The sequence below is a fragment of the Ovis canadensis genome, chromosome 8 (assembly GCF_042477335.2).
Source record: "Ovis canadensis isolate MfBH-ARS-UI-01 breed Bighorn chromosome 8, ARS-UI_OviCan_v2, whole genome shotgun sequence".
NCBI classification, from domain to species: Eukaryota; Metazoa; Chordata; class Mammalia; order Artiodactyla; family Bovidae; genus Ovis; species Ovis canadensis.
The window spans coordinates 17,994,834-18,016,093 of record NC_091252.1 but is presented as its reverse complement, the minus strand read 5'-3'; the positions used below and the strand labels follow the sequence as shown (position 1 = coordinate 18,016,093).

Genomic DNA, 21,260 nt, shown 5'->3' with positions numbered 1-21,260 from the left:
ATCCAGACCAACAAGCGGCTTCGAGCTTCACCTGTACCTTTCATGACTCATTGTGAATATGGGTTAATCAATGTACTAGTTTTCTAAAGTACATGGATTTTATTAAAATGAACACTATTTATTAGGTGAATTGATAGCTGCATACATAATAAAACATTCCATCATAATAAAAGACTATTTTTATCAACATCTGTATAGTACTTCATTATTTTTAAGGTACCAGAATTATGTTTTTGGAACTGCCACAGCAAACCTGGTTTTAATAAAGTATAGGATGGTGTGATGTTGAAATATTATTCACAAAATACATTCAACTGGGTCTGCCGTGCACTCTGAGGTAGAAACCTATGCCCAGAAAAGTTCATGGTTAAAAAGCGAAAGCATAAATTTATTGTCAGAGTGCAGAGGCTGGAGATTCTTCCATAATGAGCTGCAAAGGTAAGACTAAATTTCAATTTTCTTAACTGTTAATACAAATTGGAATAACCATTGGTACTATTTTTAAAAGGCAAGTAGAATAAAGGAGAACAATGGTGCTAGAACATTTAAAATTACAAGCCATCTCAGGGAAAACAGATTGTCTGACTGGTCCAGAAAGCATTCAACAGTACAGGCATAGCAAGTATTTCATACCTGCATTCTAAGCTGCATATTAAGAATAAGTTCAGTAAAGAAACACAAAAATGTAGATATTTTGATGGTGAAGTAGTCCTATCAAGAGAAAGGAAATAATCAGAACTTGTTTTAAACAATGGCATAACTATAATTGTGGGTTATAAATGTAAATTTTGAAATGTTAGTCATCTCAGTGCACTTTTTAAAACACAAATAATTAGATGCTTTTAATGGTATAGACATGAATTATCATTTCACCGAGCAGTTTTGCTAAAGACAAATTGATTTATGGTGCCATCTGCAATATGAAACTATCTTTAATAGTAAACATCATTATATGATCCTTTCAAGGATTAAAAACAGAAGGTAAGTCTCCTCAAATGGATCAAGAATTAAAAATAAAATCCCTTCTTCAAAGTAATTTTAAAGAATATAATCAAATACTCAACACTTCCCCAATCAAATGTAATTTTTCAGACATTTCTGCAAATTAAAACAATCTCTTGAATGATTTCATTAATATTGATAGATTTTCTTCAAATCAAAACAATTATAAACTACATGATTTCTGTTTACAGCTTTCATTTTCGACTGCTTGTTTTGGCAGTTAAGTATTGATTGTAACTTGTCTTAATTTTCATAAGTGTTTAGATTCAAATTGAGCAGAAAATTCATTAGCAGTAGTTAATCTCTATTTTCATGTCTATTTTCAACTCAACTGTGTTTTGGCGAGCTGTGAACTCATTCATGGAGAGAGATGACAGGCCTTGCAACAAGTAAACTAATTTGAACTATACATTTAATTATTCAAATTACCAAAATAAAACGAACTTTCAACAGCAGCAACTTTACTGCCCACCAAGCGGCTGACAAAGCAGCTGAGAAATTTAGTTCTATCTCCAGAAGGCTGACCAGCTCCTGACGGTGAATACAGTGCAGATAAAGCCTGCCTAAAATTTCTTGCCTGACATAAAATGCTTCTCCGTATTTGCCGAGGACATTGTGCAAGGTGACAAAGAACACTGACCACATCATGGATACATGCTCTGCTGCATCTCATTTACAAAATTTTAAATAACCTTACTGCAGTTTGAAAAATACTAAGACAAGGCCATACTTGATAAAATTATTTTTAAAATGTGAGAAACTATTTGACAGCAATTAAGAAAATGAACTACTTTAAATCAGTTGTAATTCTTTTTGATAATACAACCAGATGTTCAAGAACTACTGCTTCCGAAGGCAGCTATAACTCTCTAGGTGCTGAAATACAATTTTAAAGGTACCAAATCACAGAAATCAGTAACTTTTTTTTTTTTGAGTATAGCTGAGTAACGATGTTATGTTAGTTTCAGGCGTACAGTAAAGCGATTCAGTTATACATATACATGTATCTTTTCTTTTATAAATTATTTTCCCACTTGAGTTATTAGAGTGTGTTGAGCAGAGCTGCTTGTGCTATACCTGTAGGTCCTTACTGGCTAACTATTTTAAATATAGTAATGTATAAATATTAATCTCAAAACTAAATTTTAAAAGAAAGCAATGCCTTAGGTTCTGAGAACCTATGTTACTCATTAAATAGTCTGTTCATTCTACGAAGCTTCATTGGTAACTATTTAAAAGTAAGTGTTTCCTTTAGCCTCACTAGACAATTATGAGGAGGAAAAAAAGCACCAGTAGATTATTCAAAAGAAGTTACTTTCTGCCGAAAGGACAGGAAGTAGCAATGTGAAATTCTACAGCGCAGAATATCAGTGCTTATTTCAGAGGTTAACTCAACAAATACAAAGCAAATCTTTTTTTTTTTTTTTTAAGTTTTGGGGAGGGGCGGGGAGCAGAGGACAACAAATTGGAGTGGTGATATACAAAAAGACAACACTTCGATCTAGCAGGTTTTGTAACTAGGATTTCTATACACAATGTAAGGCAGCAAGAATATCATTCTTCAAAGGAATTGTTAACAACAGCGATGCCTGGGGAGAAACAACTCATTTAAATTATTTATTGAGCACCTGCTTAGTGACAGGCAAGGTTCTTAGGCACCAGGCTTACGGGAGCAAACATGAAGCTTGCCTTCTTTGGAGGGAAGAAAGACACTAAACAAATCAACAAGACACCTGCACACATTTCTCAGGCTACGAGGACAGGAAGATAGAGCCGTGTGATGGAGGAAGACTCTGGGTTGCGGAGCTCCTGTTGATGTGGCCTCAGGGGCCCTCTGTGGAGATGCTATTTCCAAACTGACGTCCCGGAGAATCCATATATTCCTTTAAATAATTTCTACCCCATGATTTAGGACTACATTTTTATAACATAACCTTTCAGTTGAACACATTTATTTTCAAACATTCCAGCAGAATTAATTTTTCCCATCCAACTGGAAGATCTGTTGGTCTTAAGAGGGTTAGACAGGAGTGGTCTGGGACATCACCAAAAGGACACAACAAAACATTAACTGGAGTTTCCAAAGAAAGGGATAAAAATGTACAGGAGGTTTAGTGTAAATGCACCTTTGAATTCAAAGGGGACTACTTCTGACTGGAAAAATATTAAGGATTGTATGAGAGAAAGTGAGCACTTTATTATTACCCAGAGAGATGGAATGTGGATAATCTTTTTTTTCTGACTGGCTTACGTCCAAAAGGATTTCAAAAAGAAAGATGGCAATCCAACGTAAAGCTAATACCTAAGAAAGGAAGAAAAATCAGCAGGGGATCCAATGTTGGTATCATTACATACTATTAATGTTAGTTTCAGTATCATTGTTTAACCTGGGAAAATGAAATAATCTGAATATCCCAATATTATGCTACTTTCACTTTTACAATGAGAGCAATGAATCAAATATACCACGCAAGTGGGGAAAGAACTAACTTGAATAATAACCAAATCTATGTGCTGGGGTTTCACTGGTTCTAAAACTGTCCCACATCACAAACCTGAGATAAGGATTACCACTATGAATGATAAGTCCCCAAATTCAAATGTACATGATGAAGAAACCACACCAATGTGAAATATGAAATTTTAAAAATCAACTCTGTGAGCAAGCTCCGGGAGGTGGTGATGGACAGGAAAGCCTGGCGTGCTGCAATCCATGGGGTCGCAAAGAGTCGGACACGACTGAGTGACTGAGCTGATGAGCAAAGCGAGCTTTCTTATTTAAAACAATTTAGGAAGAATTAGAAGACTTACCATGTCTTGTGAGAGAGATATCTAATTATAAGAAAGCTCTTAATTACCAATACTATAAATTATGATATATGTACATAGAAAATAAATTATAAGAAAGAAAATAAAAGTAATAGAAATTTTTACTTTTATTTTTTTCCTAAGCCCAAAGGCTCAGGGGATACAGAATTCGCCAGCATTGCAGGAGACATAGGAGATGGAGGTTTGATCCCTGGATCAGGAAGATTCTCTGGAGTAGGACATGGCAACCCAGTCCAGTATTCTTGCCTGGAAAACCCCATGGACAGAGGAGCCTGGCCGGCTGCAGTCCAAAGGGTTGCAGGAGAGTTGGACGTGACTAAGCAACTAAACATACATGTGTGTATATTTTTTTTCTTTTCACAAAATTGGGCAAGTAAAACACCTGTAGGCTTGCTAGTGAGTTTTTCATTATGCTACAATGGTTTTAACTATCCTTTCAATGGTTTTAATAAATCCACAATGTTCAGTATAATTCATTGAACCAGGGCTTCCCTGGTGGCTCAGTGATAAAGAATCCTCCTGCCACTGCGGGAGATACAAGTTCGATCCCTGATCTGGGAAGATTCCATGTGCCTCAAGGCAACTAAGCCCGTGAGCCACAGCTATTGAACTTGTGTTCCAGAGCTTGGGAGCCGCAACTAGCAAGCGCATGTGCTGCAACTACTGAAGCCAGTGGGCCCTAGGGCCCAGGTGCTGCAACAAGAGAAGCCACTCCAATAAGAAGCCAGCGCACTGCAAATAGAGGGTAGCCCTGCTCACAGCAACTAGAAAAGCCTGCAAGCAATGAAGACCCAGCACAACCAAAATAAATAAATAATTTATTCAACTATATTCCTGTTGCAATTGATAACTGCTTCCAATATTTTACTAATCAAACGCATGGCACGGAGAAGAATGTCCTTCTCCATTTCTGTGTGTAATTCTAAATTGAGGAGCTGTAGAATTCACAAGTCAGAGTGCTGATACACATCACCAAACCAATTTCCTGGAAAGAGGAAACGTCAGTTTCTACACTCACCTTGCACCATCTCAACAATAAAAACAATTTATGTTTAAGTAGTACCAGTTTTATGGATAACAAAGAATAGGAATATCCCATTTTGAAATTTGCATTTTTAACTGTAATAAGTGGTGTGTAGTTTCATGTTCTAAAAATAATCTGCCTCTGACCTTCAAATACAGGGCTGTTAATTTCCTTATTGATATTTAAGAATGTTTAGCACAGTACACATATTTATCTTTTGCCATATGTTCCAACACTTCTTCAGATGTCATTCTCCTTTTAACTGTGCTTGCTTTTGTCACACAAACATTTGTAACTTTATGCAAATACTTTAATCTGTGATAATATGATTGACCCTGCTGCGTTTTAATTTTTTGCGCAAAAAATTTCTTGCCCATATCAATCAGTTATTTTCTACATTTTTCCTTTAAATCCTGTAGTTTGATTTCCTTTTCTCTTTATTTTCTACTCTATTTCTTTAATTAATTGTTATTGGAGTAAGTTGCTACACTATGTCAGTTTCTGCTGTACAACAGAGTGAATCAATGACATGTCTACACATACCGCCTCTATTTTGGATTTCCTTCCCATTTAGTAGAGCTTGCTCCCTGTGTTATACAGTAGGTTCTCATCGGTCATCTATTTTGTACACAGCAACAGTAGCATCTACATGCCAATCCCAGTCTCCCAGTTCCTCCCACCATCCCTCCCTGGTGTCCATATGTTTGCTCTCTATGTCTGTGTCTCTATTCTGTTTTTGCAAATAAGATCATCTATACCATAGCAACCCACTTCGGTATTCTCGCCTGGAGAATCCCATGGACAGAGGAGCCTGTGGACTACAGCCCATACGGTCACGAAGAGTCAGACACGACTGAAACGCCTTAGCACACGGGCAAGCATACCACGCTCCTAGATTCCACATACATGCATTAACACAGGGTATTTGTTTGAGTCATTTATAGTTTATCAGGGGAACAGAACACGAAGGGCAGGTTTGAGAGACTGAAAACCCAATTGCTAGCTGGATAGAGGTGGAGGGAGAGGATGTGGATGGGGGAAGGAGGTTCAGGAGAACACCGAGGAAGGATTCTAATCGACAAAATGGCATCCCATGCTCAGCAAATATCATTGTGAGACTGAGCCCATTTCTAACAACTTTATCCCTCCTCTTTCACTCTAAGTCATATTTCTTGAAATAGCTGTCTCTGTTTATTTCTTCACCATTCAATCACCAGACCACATGCATGTGCTCTTTTCAAAGTCACCAGAGTCTTCTGGTTGCCACACTCAAGGCACGACCATCGGTCTAGCTGACAACCTTGGAGGCAGTTAATGTTGTTGGCCACGTGTTCCGCGGTGAAAGTCTCCCTCCTGGTCTTCCGCAGTGGCCCGCGCCCCTTCCCTTCCTCCTCTCCGGTCACTGCATCTTACCCTCCTCTACAGCTCTCGCTCTCTGCTCAGAAATGTTGGCAGGGACTCCCCTTTTTAAGACTGTCCTTTTCCTGTGTGATCATACCATATCTATAAGACCTCAGCCAGCAACATAAGAAGATGGTCACTTAGTCCTATTCTATATGTTAGAATCTCTTTGGAGCTTCCAAGACACACTTCCCTTCCTCATCCCAAATACGAGTCTAAAATGAATTCATCATCTTCCACAGGTGATATTCTTAAACCTGTTTTCCAATTATATTCCCTGACTCAGTAAAAGGGCACCCCCATTCAAAATTCGCCCAAACTGGAAATCAAGCTAAGCCTTCCCTGCCCAACTCCTCCTTAATCAGTCAGCAAGACTTTCTTTCATACTCTCCTCCTCTCTCTAAAATTCACCTTTCTCTCCAACCTCACTTCTATGTCCTTGGTTTAGAAGACCCTTAAATCTCTCATCTAAATTACCCAAATAGGTTCCTAATCAATCTCTGTGACTTCCCATCCCACCCCACCCAATGCAACCTCAACATAATATGCCAGAGGTTTTTCTAAATTGTAAATCTGTCTGTGTTAACCTCCTGCTTAAAATCCTTCAGTTACACCCCTTTGTCTTAACTAATGATAATTGTGACCATTGTTCTTTAAATTTGTATAACTTCCTTTTTGTCAGGAAGTTTATAAGGTGTACTTTACATGCATATATGATGTATTTAAGCTGGAATTTGTATCTATGTGGCTGGTTCTGCTCTGTCATGTCTATTTCCTCTACACAAAAACAAGCTGCTTAGGATTGATTACATGTAAGATTTTCCCACTTACCTGTTGATCCTTACCTCATGCTACAAACATCACATACTACACTTCACTCATATCAAAACCATTTTAAACTCTAGAATATCAAATATTTTTCCTGCCTCCTTATTTATATTGTTCCTTCTGCCTGAATCCTCACCCATATTCACTTCTCCAAGTTAATTTAGCCATCAAGTATTTTATAATCCCCGCATAGTCTTCTGAATATTTCTCTATCCTAATATGTACCACAGTATAATTATCTGTTTAGTGTCTATTTCTTCAACTGAATGTTAACTGTCTATAAAATAAGGACTCTATTTCTTGAAAGAAAGGTCCAAATTAAGGATATGCTCAGAAGATTCAGTAAAGGCTGGTTGCAAAAATTATCATTCAGGAAATGCCTAACAGGCCACTGTGATTGAAATAGGAGGGAGGGGGACAGGGTAAAACCTTTAAAAGAATGATATAGCTATAGGATATGACAAAGACCTAGCTGGTTAGAATCAACTAGGTTCAAGATGGTGGAAGATTTGACTTCTAGTAAACCTGGAGCCTCAGTGTATGCTCACTGTAATGCAATAGCATAAGCTAAGCGACATACTCACCCAGCACCATGCCAATTCTGAGACGAATCACAGAAGGCCAAAAATTGGGCAGTGGCCCAATTCCTGGAAATCCCCGCCCTCATCCCCAAAATAATTGGAATAATCCTCCCACTCATTAGCCTATGAAATTACCCAGCCCATAAAAACTAACCCCACCATATTTCAGGCTCTCTCTCCTTCTGAGAAGGCCCACATTCTTCCTGTGGGGGTGTGTTTCTCCCAAGGCGTCTCACCTTCTAGATGGCCCACATTCTGTTCTCTCTAAATAAATCCACTTCTTACCTATGACTTTGTCTCTCACTAAATTCTTTCTGTGATGAGACATGATGAACTTCAAATTCACCAGCAACATGATCACTGTGGTACCAGAATCATAAAAGGATGTTGAGAAATAACACTGCTAACGGTTGGGGCAGATAAGGATGGTGACCTAAAGATCTTATTCCTATAGCCAGGGAACTTCTACTAGAGGCTTTCAAACAGATGAAGGACAACCTTTGATGTGTGTGTGAAGAAAATAATGCATGGTAAAGCGATACAATGTGAGAGGCTTAGGGACAGTGATAAGAAGACAATTTAATAGACCCAGAAAGAGCTGAGAGAAAGAGAATTCATTCTGAGATGAGCTGATTTCCAGAAACTGGCAGATATCCATATACTGATGTCTACTTTTTCTCCTTGTCTCATGTTAAAAATCTTTCCACATAAAACATTTTATCATACAAATTTCTTATCCTTACCAAAATCAGCATGAAGTTGGAGTTTTCAGTCTAAGGCCCCACAGGCAGAGTCAATCATGAAGGTTTCAGATTTGAAGGTTTTTAAGACTAGCCTCGCAAATGGTTGAGATCGCCCAGGGAAGAATGGGGAGAGGAAAAAGAGGGCTGATGGGAGAAGCTTGGCCACGTGTGCGCTAAGGAGCAAAGGAGAAAGAGACACTGGAGGAGGCAAGGAGTGGGCAGAGCAAGGGGGAAGACCAACAGAGCGAAACACGTGCTTCACCTCTAACGGGGACGCAGCAGCTCCACCCATAATGCATCCCCAGAAAGACTGTCTTTGGTTTATATTTATGACCACAGAAGCTGTTCACTGAACATTCAACAGGCTTCAGGGCAAAGATCCATTTTAATCTGAGTACTCTATTCTGATGCTTTGGCTCCATCTAGATAGACGTTAGTACAGAAGTACACTTTTCCTGATCGCTCTTTTTGTTGTTGGCAGATGCTTCGAATCACTCATAGAAAAAGAAGAGTAACAAGGTTATGAAATTGTCGTTAACTGTTCATCCGATTACTGCCTTGACAGTTTCCTCTGATGACTCTTTATCAACACAGTAATTTTATTTCAACATGTTTTTCACAATGGTAAAAAACTCAAGACTACTTAGGATGTTTTACCTCTTCTTCAGATTGATGTTTTTAAACCAGAGGGTTGGAAATTTGGTGGTAATAATAAGTTTATAAGAAAAAATATCCTTCTGCATAATCTTTCTAACATGAAACAGTGAGAAAGACAAAATTCTTTACTTGAAAATCATGAAAGCTTCCTTTTACGTGGGCTAATGTAAACCCTATAAAAGCCCTCTCAAACTTTTAGAATATGATTACCTTAAAAATATATGTCTGTATGCACAATTTCTGGGTTCTCATCCTAAGAAATAGAGACTGCACAGAAAGGATGCAACAATGGTATGGAAATTCACCATCCTCTCCAATTGGACTCTTTATTGCAGACTTATTGCTTCCATGTGTTAAAAAAAAAAATTCAAATCTTTAAGCAGCCCCAATCCCTAAAATTTTTGGCACTCTTATTAAGCACTAAATCCAGAGAAGAAAAAAAAATTGTATTATTATCCCAAGCTTATCTGAGTCAAGATTTAGTTGATCATTATGGGAATGCATTAGAAATTAATAATAAAGTTGGTTTCTACAAGGCTTAAAGAAATTACACTTTCTAAAACTATTAAAATACCAGAAACTATTTAGTCTTAATATTGATAAATAATGCCTATTCTGAATACTGTATTCTAGGATATATGATACATATAAATTGGGGGAAATATTTAAATGGATGAGATTAACGTATTTTTCTACACAATAAAATTTTTGTGTTTTTTTTTAAGCTGTGATTACACAAAGCTGAGGAATACAAACATCACATCAAATTAAATCATAATTTTCCAAAACAACACAATCTTCACTCAAACTCCACAATGAGGTCAATGAATTAGCTAAACTCTGTTGTCTCTGCGCTTTTCCACAAATCAGGGTACAGAATGGAACGTGTAACTCCCTAAAAGAAGCTCTCCTCCAAGTTTCGGTATGTGTCAAAGGAAAGAAGGGGAAAGTTCCCTCACCCCAAAGTGAGAACAGATGGGAATGTAAAGTTAGATGGGAAGAGACAGTGAAGCCTTGGATGACCGACCCAGAAATCATCCCCTGAGGGAGCCAGATATACCAGACCTCACTCAGCTTGTTCTGCCCTTCAGTTAACTTCCAAATTAATCCAGTAGGAATGCAAAGGAGTGCTCAGCTTTGATGGATTGGTTTTGATTTTTCTAAGCATTTACATAAATTTTATGAAGAAACTACTGAGAGATATAAGTTTCAAATGTTAGCTTTAATTAATACAAAGTACTCTCCTAAACACTTTTGTGACTTTAACATTACTCCCAACCGAGACTGGTAACAATGAATATTTACTGAAATAATAAAATAAATGGCTTTAGGAAAAAGACGCAACGGGCATGAGAAAATTTGTGTACACTGAACTCCTTGTATGATAGAAGAACCATCTGCTATAAATTGAAAAGTTATATAAATAAAATATGGACATATTTTATGTTCATTCTTTTCATATTTTATCTAGCTAAAAATCATCAGTAGGAAAGCCAGCAATACTTCCCATACTAGCAAAAAACTTCCTTTACTTGACATTCGATATTATACAACGTGATATAATTTTTCCATCAAAAAATATCAATTATAAACTTAAAGAAATATTGTCTAAAGTGCTATATTCTCTTCAAGATTTTTAATTTTTAATATGGGATATAATTCAAAATTTGAGGAAAATAGAAAATGGTGCTCTCAGTTTTGAATTTAAAACAGTTCTGTTGTTAATAGTTGTTCTCTCAAAATATTATATTTTTAAGAGCAAATTTCGTAAGATTAAGCATGAGCTCTTAAAGAACTACCAAATGTCTTCCACAAAACGATGCTTGGGGAGTACATTTTGTTTGTGCTTGTTCACTTACACGTAAAATTTAAATTTGTTGATACAACGAGAATAACTCAGCATTTTAATCCTTAGTGCTCACGTGTACAGATCACTCTCATCCCTAATTTCAAACTTCTTTTCTAGGACAACAATGAAAGGTTTCTCTATGTACCTTTTCCCTGTGCCCCAGAAAATTGCTTTCAGAATCTTAACCCTGCTTTATCTTACTTGACCTTACAAAATATACACAACAAAAGGAAACAGGGAAGCATGAACTGTTCCAAGTGGTGAAAGCAGCTGCACCTCACACATAAGTGATTTCAGTTTAAACAAACCCAGGCACTGGGTAATTTGATACAGGCTTCACTTACAATAGGGAATGTGACCGATCTTCCATAAAGAAGAGGCTCAATACGATATGCCGCATTTATTTGAATATGTGCATGAAACAATTACTGAAAAGTAGATTATATTATTCAGATTATTCTACATTTTATGCAGACATTACCACCAAATTTATTTTTTAACCCTCTCAAAGTGTTTAGCATTTCTTTTCTTTCTAGTCAACACACAAAAGCTACAACAGGCAGACTATTCAGAGATACTATGCTGATTATATTTTGCTAAAATTCACTTTCTGTCCTTTCCATTTGTACAAGTAATATCTGAATTTGGCAAAAACAACTGTGAACATTTTCTAAATCTTTTTCGTATTAATAAATCCAAATTCGAATTCCCCAAAACATCAAACGAAGATCCCTCTACAGATTTTACATTGTTGCCTTAAATCATTTTGTGATTTGTTGGTAGAAAAGTTCTCACATGGGAAACAGAGAACATTTTATAATGAATCCAAAATTTCTATCTTCCTGCTGTGGCAGGAGGGGTACTCTGAATAAAGAATGTGCACTCAACATTTACTCAAGACTCCCATCCTAGACCCAAATCTTCCCTTAATTTTAAAATTGGTTCAATCACCAGCACTATGAATGACAAACACTCATCTGTTAAAGGAACACAGTTGGTTTGGCTTCAAAATTTCTCAGACCTCAGACACTCAAGATCAGTGGGCATTTTGGGAGTCTGAGTATTACAAGGTATGGGCTTTGTTTTGGTGTCTTCATATTATGATAAAAAATATGACCATATTCTGGATCATCTCTTTCACAAACTTGATCACTGATTATTATCATATAACTTCAGGATTTTGATACAGTGTTTATGACCTTGGTGTTAACTTTTTACACTGACTATATTTAGCTCATAATATGATACTCCTCAAACTAGAATTCACTGGTTTACTCTTGGAGCCCGAGAGACAATTTTCCTTCAACACAAGTCCACATATTTTTCAAGACCAGTAGACACTAGGTTAGATAATCTTTCTAATTCTTTCCACACTGAAACATATGTTATATTCTATTTCAGCTTATAACAATTAATGGAATTCAAATTTTAAAAGCCTATTTAGAGAAATCAGATTTTAGTTATAATTTCTAAATTCTATGTTCTACTTATTTTCCTTTTACCTTTAAATGATGGTGAAATTTTTGAGATAACAGTAAGATGATATTCAGTGGGCAAAATGAAACAGGCTGTCAAACAGAGGTTCCACTGGCAACAGCCAGTTCCTCTCATTCAAATGGGTTTAGTGGACCACATATTAAGTAGGGATCAGAAAATCCTAGTTTCTTTTTCCAGTTTGCCCTTGACTTGAAATGGAATCTTGGTGTTAGTGATTCATTCTTGCAAGCCTCATTTTTTTTTTTCTTTCCAAAGATAGTACATTACATTACTCATGAATAAAATGCACAGTAAATACCAGGTATTCGTATTATATAATGATAAGCAATATGCTTCAAATTGTAGTCTCTATAATAAAGAAAACAAATCTACAAAACTCAAGTATTTTCTTAATTTTGTTAATGGTAATATATACAATATGTAAAAATAACAGCATAATTTTTATCATAATTATGAATTCTTTTGATCTAGTTTTAATGCTTAAATTTGATTCATCTAATTTTAAAATATTTATAACATTGTCAATTCATATTTAAAGATATTTTATTGGTAGAAATAATCAAGGTTCATATCTCATAATTTCATATCAAAATTTTAAAACTTAAACTCTTAAAGGAATTTTCAATGTATATGTATCTCAACAATAGAATCATCTTACCACCAGTAAGGTAAAATGTTTGCCAGCTACAAAGATACTTTAAATTTAAAATTCATGCACATTTCCACTTAAAATATAGTTATTTAATTTTTTATTTTAAAAAATTGTAAAGATAAAACATTTAAATGATCTTATTCATATATAAATATAAACGTGAATGAAAGTTTCAAGTAAAAATCCTCTAAAGAGGTCTATAGAATTTTTTCCTGATAATTGGCATCTTAACTGAATACTTTTTAAAAAGAGGCTTTTAAACCATTTCAAAAGTTTTCAATAGCATAATGTAATGCAGTTAATCAAATTAATAAATTAATCATTGACTGTAAAATTATTTGCTGAATTTAAGTTACTGACTTTTGACAGATTCTTTTTTTTTTTTGTAAGGTGAAGGCTATTAAAATCAGTCTTATAAACCATTTCCTGATAAGCTTTATCATGAAAAGTTCTATCAAAAGAGAAACATCACATTCAAATTTAAGAGTTTGCTTTTCCGGTTATCCTAGCAAACATAGCCCACATGAGTTTCTTAAGATCATTTCAAACTTCCTTCTTCCTATTACGGAATTTTTCAGCTTTTAAGATTTCTTTTTAAGAAGATGTAATCAGACCACTATCTGAAGGACAGTGAACAGGAGTCAAACGCAAAAGTGTACATTTCTAAACAGTGCATACTTTTACGTATTGTGATAAGTAATTTTGTTCTTGGAATAGACATATGCAATTGCACAAATGCTTACATCAGTGCCAAAAAGTTACTCTACCTGAACCGTTGAGCTGATCTCGGAGGCAAAGCCGCCCGTCAAAGGAGCCTCGTGACTTACTAGCAGTCGCCCTGTTTTGATCACAGACTGAAAGAGAAAAGGAAGTCTGAGACTGAAGACAACTCATATTTCAAGTATACAATGGTAGTTTTAAGTAATAAAAATAGATTATTTATATCCAATAAACTATTTAAAATTAGCATTTCAATTTTATGCCAAATAAGTAGTAACTCCCTTTCAACCAGACAGTTGTTTGATTTTTGCACTGCTAAAAAAGTTTTCCATAGTTTAAAATCCTATGGCAAAAGAAAAATGAGATTTGTAATTCTATGTATGTCATTAAAAATGTACTTTTGTGCTATAAATGGAATTATTGTATTTCAAATTTTCCTGAGTATTCTTTTCATCATATGACTTTAAGAATGAAAGTGTCTTTTTGTCCATTTGGGAACATATGTGCACATATATAAGTAGTCTTGGGACATTTTTGTGTGGGTGCTGAGAAGGAAAACATAAAAATAGCATGTAAAAACTGTAACAAAGGAAAAGCTCAAGCCACTAGACATTAAAGGAAACCAAGCAAGCAGAAATCAGCAGGAAAGTAAAAGGCAATTACAACTCTCTTCATTCAAGTGCACTGAAATTTGGTTAACGACCACAAGTCCATTTTAAAGTAGAAAATGTCACAGACAATAAGGACATATTCTCAACACTGGCTTAGCGTGGTGTGCATGGCATACTCTGTACAATAATAAATCAAAAAGTAGAGCTATGATATCATAGCAGGATGCCAGGGTGGCGGAAGGTTAAAAAATATTAAAATCAACAGCAAGTTACTGCTTAAAATACGTCACACAATCACCATATTACAAAGGAGAAGTTGTAATTTCTCCTCTACATTTCCAATCAGTTGCTATCATCTTCTTTCAATTCTACATTACTGTTTTAGAAACATGAAATAAAAGCCTCCCAAACAGAAAGCTTACAGGCAGAGGTCATTTGAGTGCCCCTCACTTCACTGCGCTGTGCTCGTAACTGCAGTTTTTAGAAACTGAAGTTGACATTGTCAGACGATGGTTAGCATTATTTTTTAGTAATATTTTTTTAATTAAGATAACATACATTTTTTAGACATAATGTTATTATACACTTTATAGACTACAGTGTAGCGTAAGCATAATTTTTATACGCATTAGGAAGCCAAAACATTCATGTCACTCGCTTTATTGCGGTATTTGCTTTATTTTGGCCGTCTGGAACCGAATCCTCAATATCTCCAAGGTATGCCTGTGTATAAATTAAAAATATTTCCTTCATTCTAGGCAATTAAAGTTTAGAATTTCAAGAGCATGCAGCAGTTTCAGCCTGCAGATGTAAAACTCTAAGATATGGCCAGTAGCCACGACAAAAATAAGTTACTATATCTACTATGTAAATAGTGACTGAAGAATGTAAAATTTTATGAACACTTTAAAGAACACCATCGCCTACTAATGAAATATTAACCTTGGAACATGTTGGTTTTTGAATTTTATGACTATGATTAATTATGCCAGTGTGAAAGGCACAAATTAAATTTTAAAGCACCTGGTTAGAAATATAAAGCCAAAAATATTCCACAATCAGGAAAAAAATAAATGCATTCTCAAAGCATTTCCTAAAAACGTGTCCTGACTTTAAAGATTGCCTATTCAATAAACCGATTTGACAATCAAACCTTTCTTAAAGCTCTGAAACCCAGAACTCTGCCAACATAAGAGACTCTAAGAATGATACAGTCAAAATCCATCTCAGCTAGACTGTGCAACCTAGCTAGTGGGTAGAAATGAGAAACATCTATAAAAATGCTGTAATTATGTTCAAACCGCATACAACAGAGCTGGTATTTTTTATGTGAACTGAGTCTTATCCAAGATCAAATGACAAACTTGAGGATGGTCTCAAAAGGCTAATAAGCAGCCAAGGCCAGTGGCCTACCCTTCCTCTAGCCTGCAGAAGGTAGTAGGGACACTAAGCACACACACATGTACTCAAGGTAGAAGTTTCCAACCTGTGGCATTCATGCAACGTGATGCGTAAGCAGATAAACTCTGTCAACAGGGAAAAGCTAAATAAAACGAGATACATCAATACAGCAGAGTATTATACAGTCATGAAAAAAACTGAGGGCATGCAACAGTGCCTGTGATAGCTAGTTGATAAAATAAGCAAATTGCGGAAGAGCATCATCTCATTTTTCTGAAAAGCCACCACCTCATTAGTGGGGACACCAGTAAATATAGCCATATACATTGAGCCAACATGTATAAAGAGTCTAGAAGAATTTATTCCAAACTGTCAAAACTTGTTTCTCCTGCACACTGACAGTGAAGGGAGTGTGGGGGGAAAAAACTTTTGCTTCTCTTTTTTACTTTCTGTGAAAAGTATATTTATGTTACTGAAAATATTCTCAATAAGTCTAAAATAAATAAAAACAAAAGGAAGGATCTTTCAAATTGATGCTGAAGGTAACAAAAGCATGTGATGTTATAGTCATAATCTCAAAAAAATAATATTTTTATGTTATCTTAGGAGTAGCTTCAGATACAAGGGAACCCTGAGATCCCAAACTCCACCAGCAATGAGGCAAGTGAAAATATAGGGAGTCAGCCAGCCCTGTGCCAGGCTCTGTATGACTAGCTGAATGTCAAGATCATAACCAGCCCATCTCTTGACCTTCAAGCTGGATCCCAGACAAAATGGGAAATCAGCTATTAGCATCAGAGAAGGTGAAGTTCTTCAACACCTCTGCAAGCATGTTACGTAAAAATGCAAGTTCTTGAATCAGGGGTTATGCTGACAGTTCTGAAAGTAATTCTAGAAATTTTTAAAACACCAAGACTTAAAGGGTAGACACAAAATGAAATGTTAACAATGCTGCGAGTCTATGGAAATTGTCAAAGCACCCGAACCACGGAGAAAGCGAAGCCACAGCAACAAGGGAGGAGTCAGAAATAATAATCAAAATCCCTAAACCACTGATTATCACAGCGGTTGCTCTGGGTTAGGCTCTGAGCCTAGTCTTTTAATTTATTTAACTGTGACTGCACCTAAATTTCATTTCTGCTTCTTAAATTCATCTAGTCCCTGAAAAGTATTAAAATGTATAAAATAAAATTATATCAAATTCTGAAAAATGCCCAAGTATAGACAAAACATTGACATTTTCAAAAAAATAACATCCATCATAAAAGGCTGAGTCTATAAACAGAATTCCAAGATTTTGTAAGGTCCATAAAGAAGGCTGAGTGCCAAAGAATTGATGCTTTCAAACTGTAGTGCTGGAGAAGACTCTTGAGAGTCCCTTGGACAGCAAGGAGATCAAATCAGCCCATCCTAAAGGAAATCAATTCTGAATATTCATTGGAAGGACTGATGCTGAAGCTGAGGCTCTAATAGTTTAGCCACCTTATGTAAAGAACCAACTCATTGGAAAAGACCCTGATGCTGAGAAAGATGGAAGGCAAAAGGAGAAGGGGGCAGCAGAGGATGAGACGGTTAGACAACATCACTGACTCAATGAACATGAATCTGAGCAAACTCTGGGAGATAGAGAAGGACAGAGGAGCTTGGAGTGCTGCAGTCCATGGGGTCACAAAGAGGCACACACGACTTAGTGAGCAATCACTGAACAAGTATAAATTCAACTTGATATGTGCTTTTTATCATTCATAATTTTAACTTACTAAAATTTCTGACGACAGCTTCTTTTCTATTTTAGAAACTATTAACACTGTTGGTATTACAATAATGAGATCACTGCAAATATACAAAGTAAAGTGTTACTCTCTCCATGCTTGGTGATTCAACTAGACATTCTGATTAAACTACATCTTCTGTCAACTTTAACAGGCATTTCATTTTCATACATTAAGGCACACTGATATCCAGCTGCTGGGAAATTTTTCTAGCCAAATTTAGCATTCTGACCTACTTAGCTAGTAAAAATATGATGCCTTTCAACAGAGATAGCCATTAACCTTTTAAAAAATAAATCACTGTAGGTATAAACACTAATAAGGGTTTACTATTCCCTTTCTTTAAAAAAAAAAAGTGGTATTTCAAGTTTCAAGTTTTCTTCTGAGATAAATGTAATGCTCCACTCGAAAAAAAAAATTTAAGAGTTTTTAAAAAACTTTTCAAGAGGAAAGCTAAACCTATCACAGCCAGGAAAGAGCACATAAGGCTAGATTTTCCAGTATCTGCTTCTTCAGCTTCTTGCCACTGAGACCTGTTCCAGGATCCTGGCCTCAGCCAGAGGGAGCAGTAAGGAGTTAGAGACGCTAATGGCACCAGGAAAAGCTGAGCCAATTCAAGATGAGGACCCCAAATAACATGTCAGTGTCCCCTAGGAGTCAGTTTAGTCACTAAGTCGTGTCCGACTCCTGCGACTCTGCCAGGCTCCACTGTCCATGAGATTCTCCAGCAAGAATGCTGGAGTGGGTTGCCATTCCCTTCTCCATCAGTGTTCCTTACCAGAAAACGAAAGGGCTTTCCCTGTGAGGGCTGGAGAAATTTGTCAAGAAAACTTAGAAAGCAATTCTGAAAGGCAAGGAGTGAAACAACCTATGGCCGTCAAGTCTGCCCTGGGTTTCTCCCAGAGATTCTCACTCTTTCTGTCGTGCCCTCCCCCAGGGCATCAACACGAGGGGAACTATGAGGAGCCACCAAAAGGTTAATGCTGAATGCGCAAGGACATTGCAGCTCGGACGGCAAAGAATCTGCCTGCAATGTGGGAGACCTGGGTTTGATCCCTGGGTCGCGAAGATCCTCAGGAGAAGGGAATGGCTACTTACCCACTCCAGTATTTTTGCCTGGAATATTCCACGGACAGAGGAGCCTGGTGGGCTACAGTTCACAGGATTGCAAAGAGTCAGACACGCCTGAGCAACTAACACACACACGAGCAACTAACACACACACAACCAACAGATCACAGCACCCCTGCTCTGAAAGAACCTTCAAGATACCTTGCTCCTAGTTTGTTCCTGACTTTTCCCCATTGTCCATCTTTTGCCCAGACATCACTACTAATGGCCACAACGTCAAGCTATCTATGTGGGACATCTAGCCCAAGGCTTAGACTATGGGAGACACTCCAGGAAAGTCAACTAGCTAAAAATTCATTAAAGTAATTAAACTATATTAAGTATGTCCTTCTTTAATGTCTTGAAGCTACTGCTTTCTTAGCAAAATCTACTTTCAGATAGCACAACGGCATACTTAAGCACATCCCAGAACAGTGTCTGTACAAAATAACAGACTCTAAATTGAGGACATTTTAATGGAGCTTTAACAATAAGATACCTGTAGTAATAGCAGAGTTGAGAAGTTAAACTCCGTTAAAATGATTGCACAGATTTTGGCTTGCCCAAACACGGGACACATGTTTTAGTGAATGCAGCCTTTAAAGATTTTAGCACAATCCAACCAGGAAAACTGTTAAGCTGTCATTCCAGGAGAAAATGATACAGAAAGGCAGACCATTAAGTTTGCATATGTCTGAAAGTGCAACACACATTCAAAAAGCAAAAGTGTATTTTTTTTTAAAATCTCTGATTCAAAACCTATAGCAAGATCCTCTTCCTACAAAGTAAATCAACCTGACCTACACCAAGTTCAGTGGCTTATTCTGATGACTGACAAGATAAAGTAGGAATATTACACTGGATAGGCAATTTACAGCCCTTTTAACATTTTTTATCTGAATATAAAGGTAATGAAAAGCAAAAGAAACCTCAGAGCTGGCCTTTACTAGCTCCTTTCGAAACCAAATCTGCTTATAAATACATATGAGCAGAAGAAGAGTCAAGTTGCATCTTTGTTTCATTAATCAAGAGCATGTCCATAACAACTAAATAATCGGAGCATTAAGGACATGATTTTAATTAGCCCCAAATATCACTAAGATAAATTAAATTTTTGAGATGTTTTCTTGTTTAGTAGCCAAGTGCATTCGTCACATTAGCTGAAAAGAAACTTCACAGTCACAGGCTAACAAATGCATTCATATATGCCTAGTAACTACTATTAATCTGCCAGAGTGTCACACACAATCAGACCACTGGCTGATATTCCTCTGGAGAAATACCAGTGCTGAAAGAGAAGGAAGAGTCATGAACTCCAGGGAAAGTTCGGAAAACTCCATTTTGGCAAGGCTATTAGTAATGGGGTTAGAAAGAGTTTGGTATCATAGGAAATTGGTGTAAACGGAGAAAAACTAAATCCTTAGAGCTTTCTCACCCATGTGGAAAAAGGAGGTAAGGGAGCAAGCAGAGCATAAAGAGAACTGAATAAAGTCAACAGAAGAAGAATGAGCAAATCACTCTGACAAAGGCATGAAGGGTTTGGGAAAATGTCAGACAACTTCACTGGTTCACTCTTGCCTGAGTTACTGGCATAATCGGAGCTGACGAGCCTAGGAAAAAAACACTTTTGCAAAAATTAAAAGTGGAAGTCTTTCTGAAAGTTATTTTAAAGCATGTCAGACGAACGTTCTGCCATCACTCAACCTTACCTTCCCAGTTTGTGTCCTTATAGTCCCTCCAGGCTCCAGGCACATCAGGCTACTCGCTAGTCCATGACTGTGACCCATACTTTCCTACCTCTGAGTTTGTTACCCAAATTCTGGAGGCTAACCGTGACCTAACCCTCTTTCCAGCATCATCTCACACAACCCCTCCCTCCCTGATCCCCCCAACTAGCTAGGCTTTTCCTTATTTTAAACCCTATGTTACCCTTTTCCTTTTTTTCTGATCATATTATATACATATTATATACTCTTGAGAGTCCCCTGGGCAACAAGATCAAACCAGTCAATCCTAAAGGAAGTCAATCCTGAATATTCATTGGAAGGACTAATGCTGAAGCTCCAACACTTTGGCCACCTGATGCCAAGAGATAGGAAAGATTGAGCACATGAGGAGAAGGGAAGGACAGAGGATGAGATGGTGGGATGGCATCACTGACTCAATGGCCATGAGTTTGAGCAAATTCCAGGAATTGGTGAAGGACAGGGAAGCCTGGCGTGCTGCAGTTCATGGGGTCGCAAAGAGTTGGAGATGACCGAGCAACTGAACAACACTATTATATACCTCCTAGTAATCATTTCCTAATAGAATTTAAGGTGGCCAACAAGGCAAGGATACTCTGTGAGTCTGAAAGGGTTCAGGGCAAGAATCAGGCACTAGGTCAAGGCAGCACTCACTGCCATACCTCTCTTAGGAGCATCAGCAATTTATCTTCTAGGAGAGCCCTGAGTCCATCTGTCCCATTACCAACCACGCTCAAAACCATAAATTCAAAGACGGGGACTCTTATTCAAACCTGTGTCTACTGCAGAACACAGCACATGACAAAATCTCCATTAAATTGAGCAAACTTTGCTCATT

General features: G+C 36.9%; 1 protein-coding gene across 2 annotated transcripts in view; it reads right to left on the bottom strand.

Annotated features, from left to right (window-relative positions):
- BCKDHB (branched chain keto acid dehydrogenase E1 subunit beta) overlaps window positions 1-21,260 on the bottom strand; it is a 269,317-nt gene that overhangs the window by 55,919 nt on the left and 192,138 nt on the right. Inside the window, exon 9 of one of the 2 annotated variants that reach the window (XR_011258750.1) lies at window positions 13,831-13,942. Coding sequence is in view for 1 of the 2 variants with exons in the window: in XM_069598961.1 (XP_069455062.1) it covers window positions 13,831-13,917 (87 nt within the window). In the remaining variant the exon portion in view is untranslated. The remainder of the gene's footprint in view (window positions 1-13,830; window positions 13,943-21,260) is intronic. The other variant, XM_069598961.1, reaches the window with a different exon arrangement.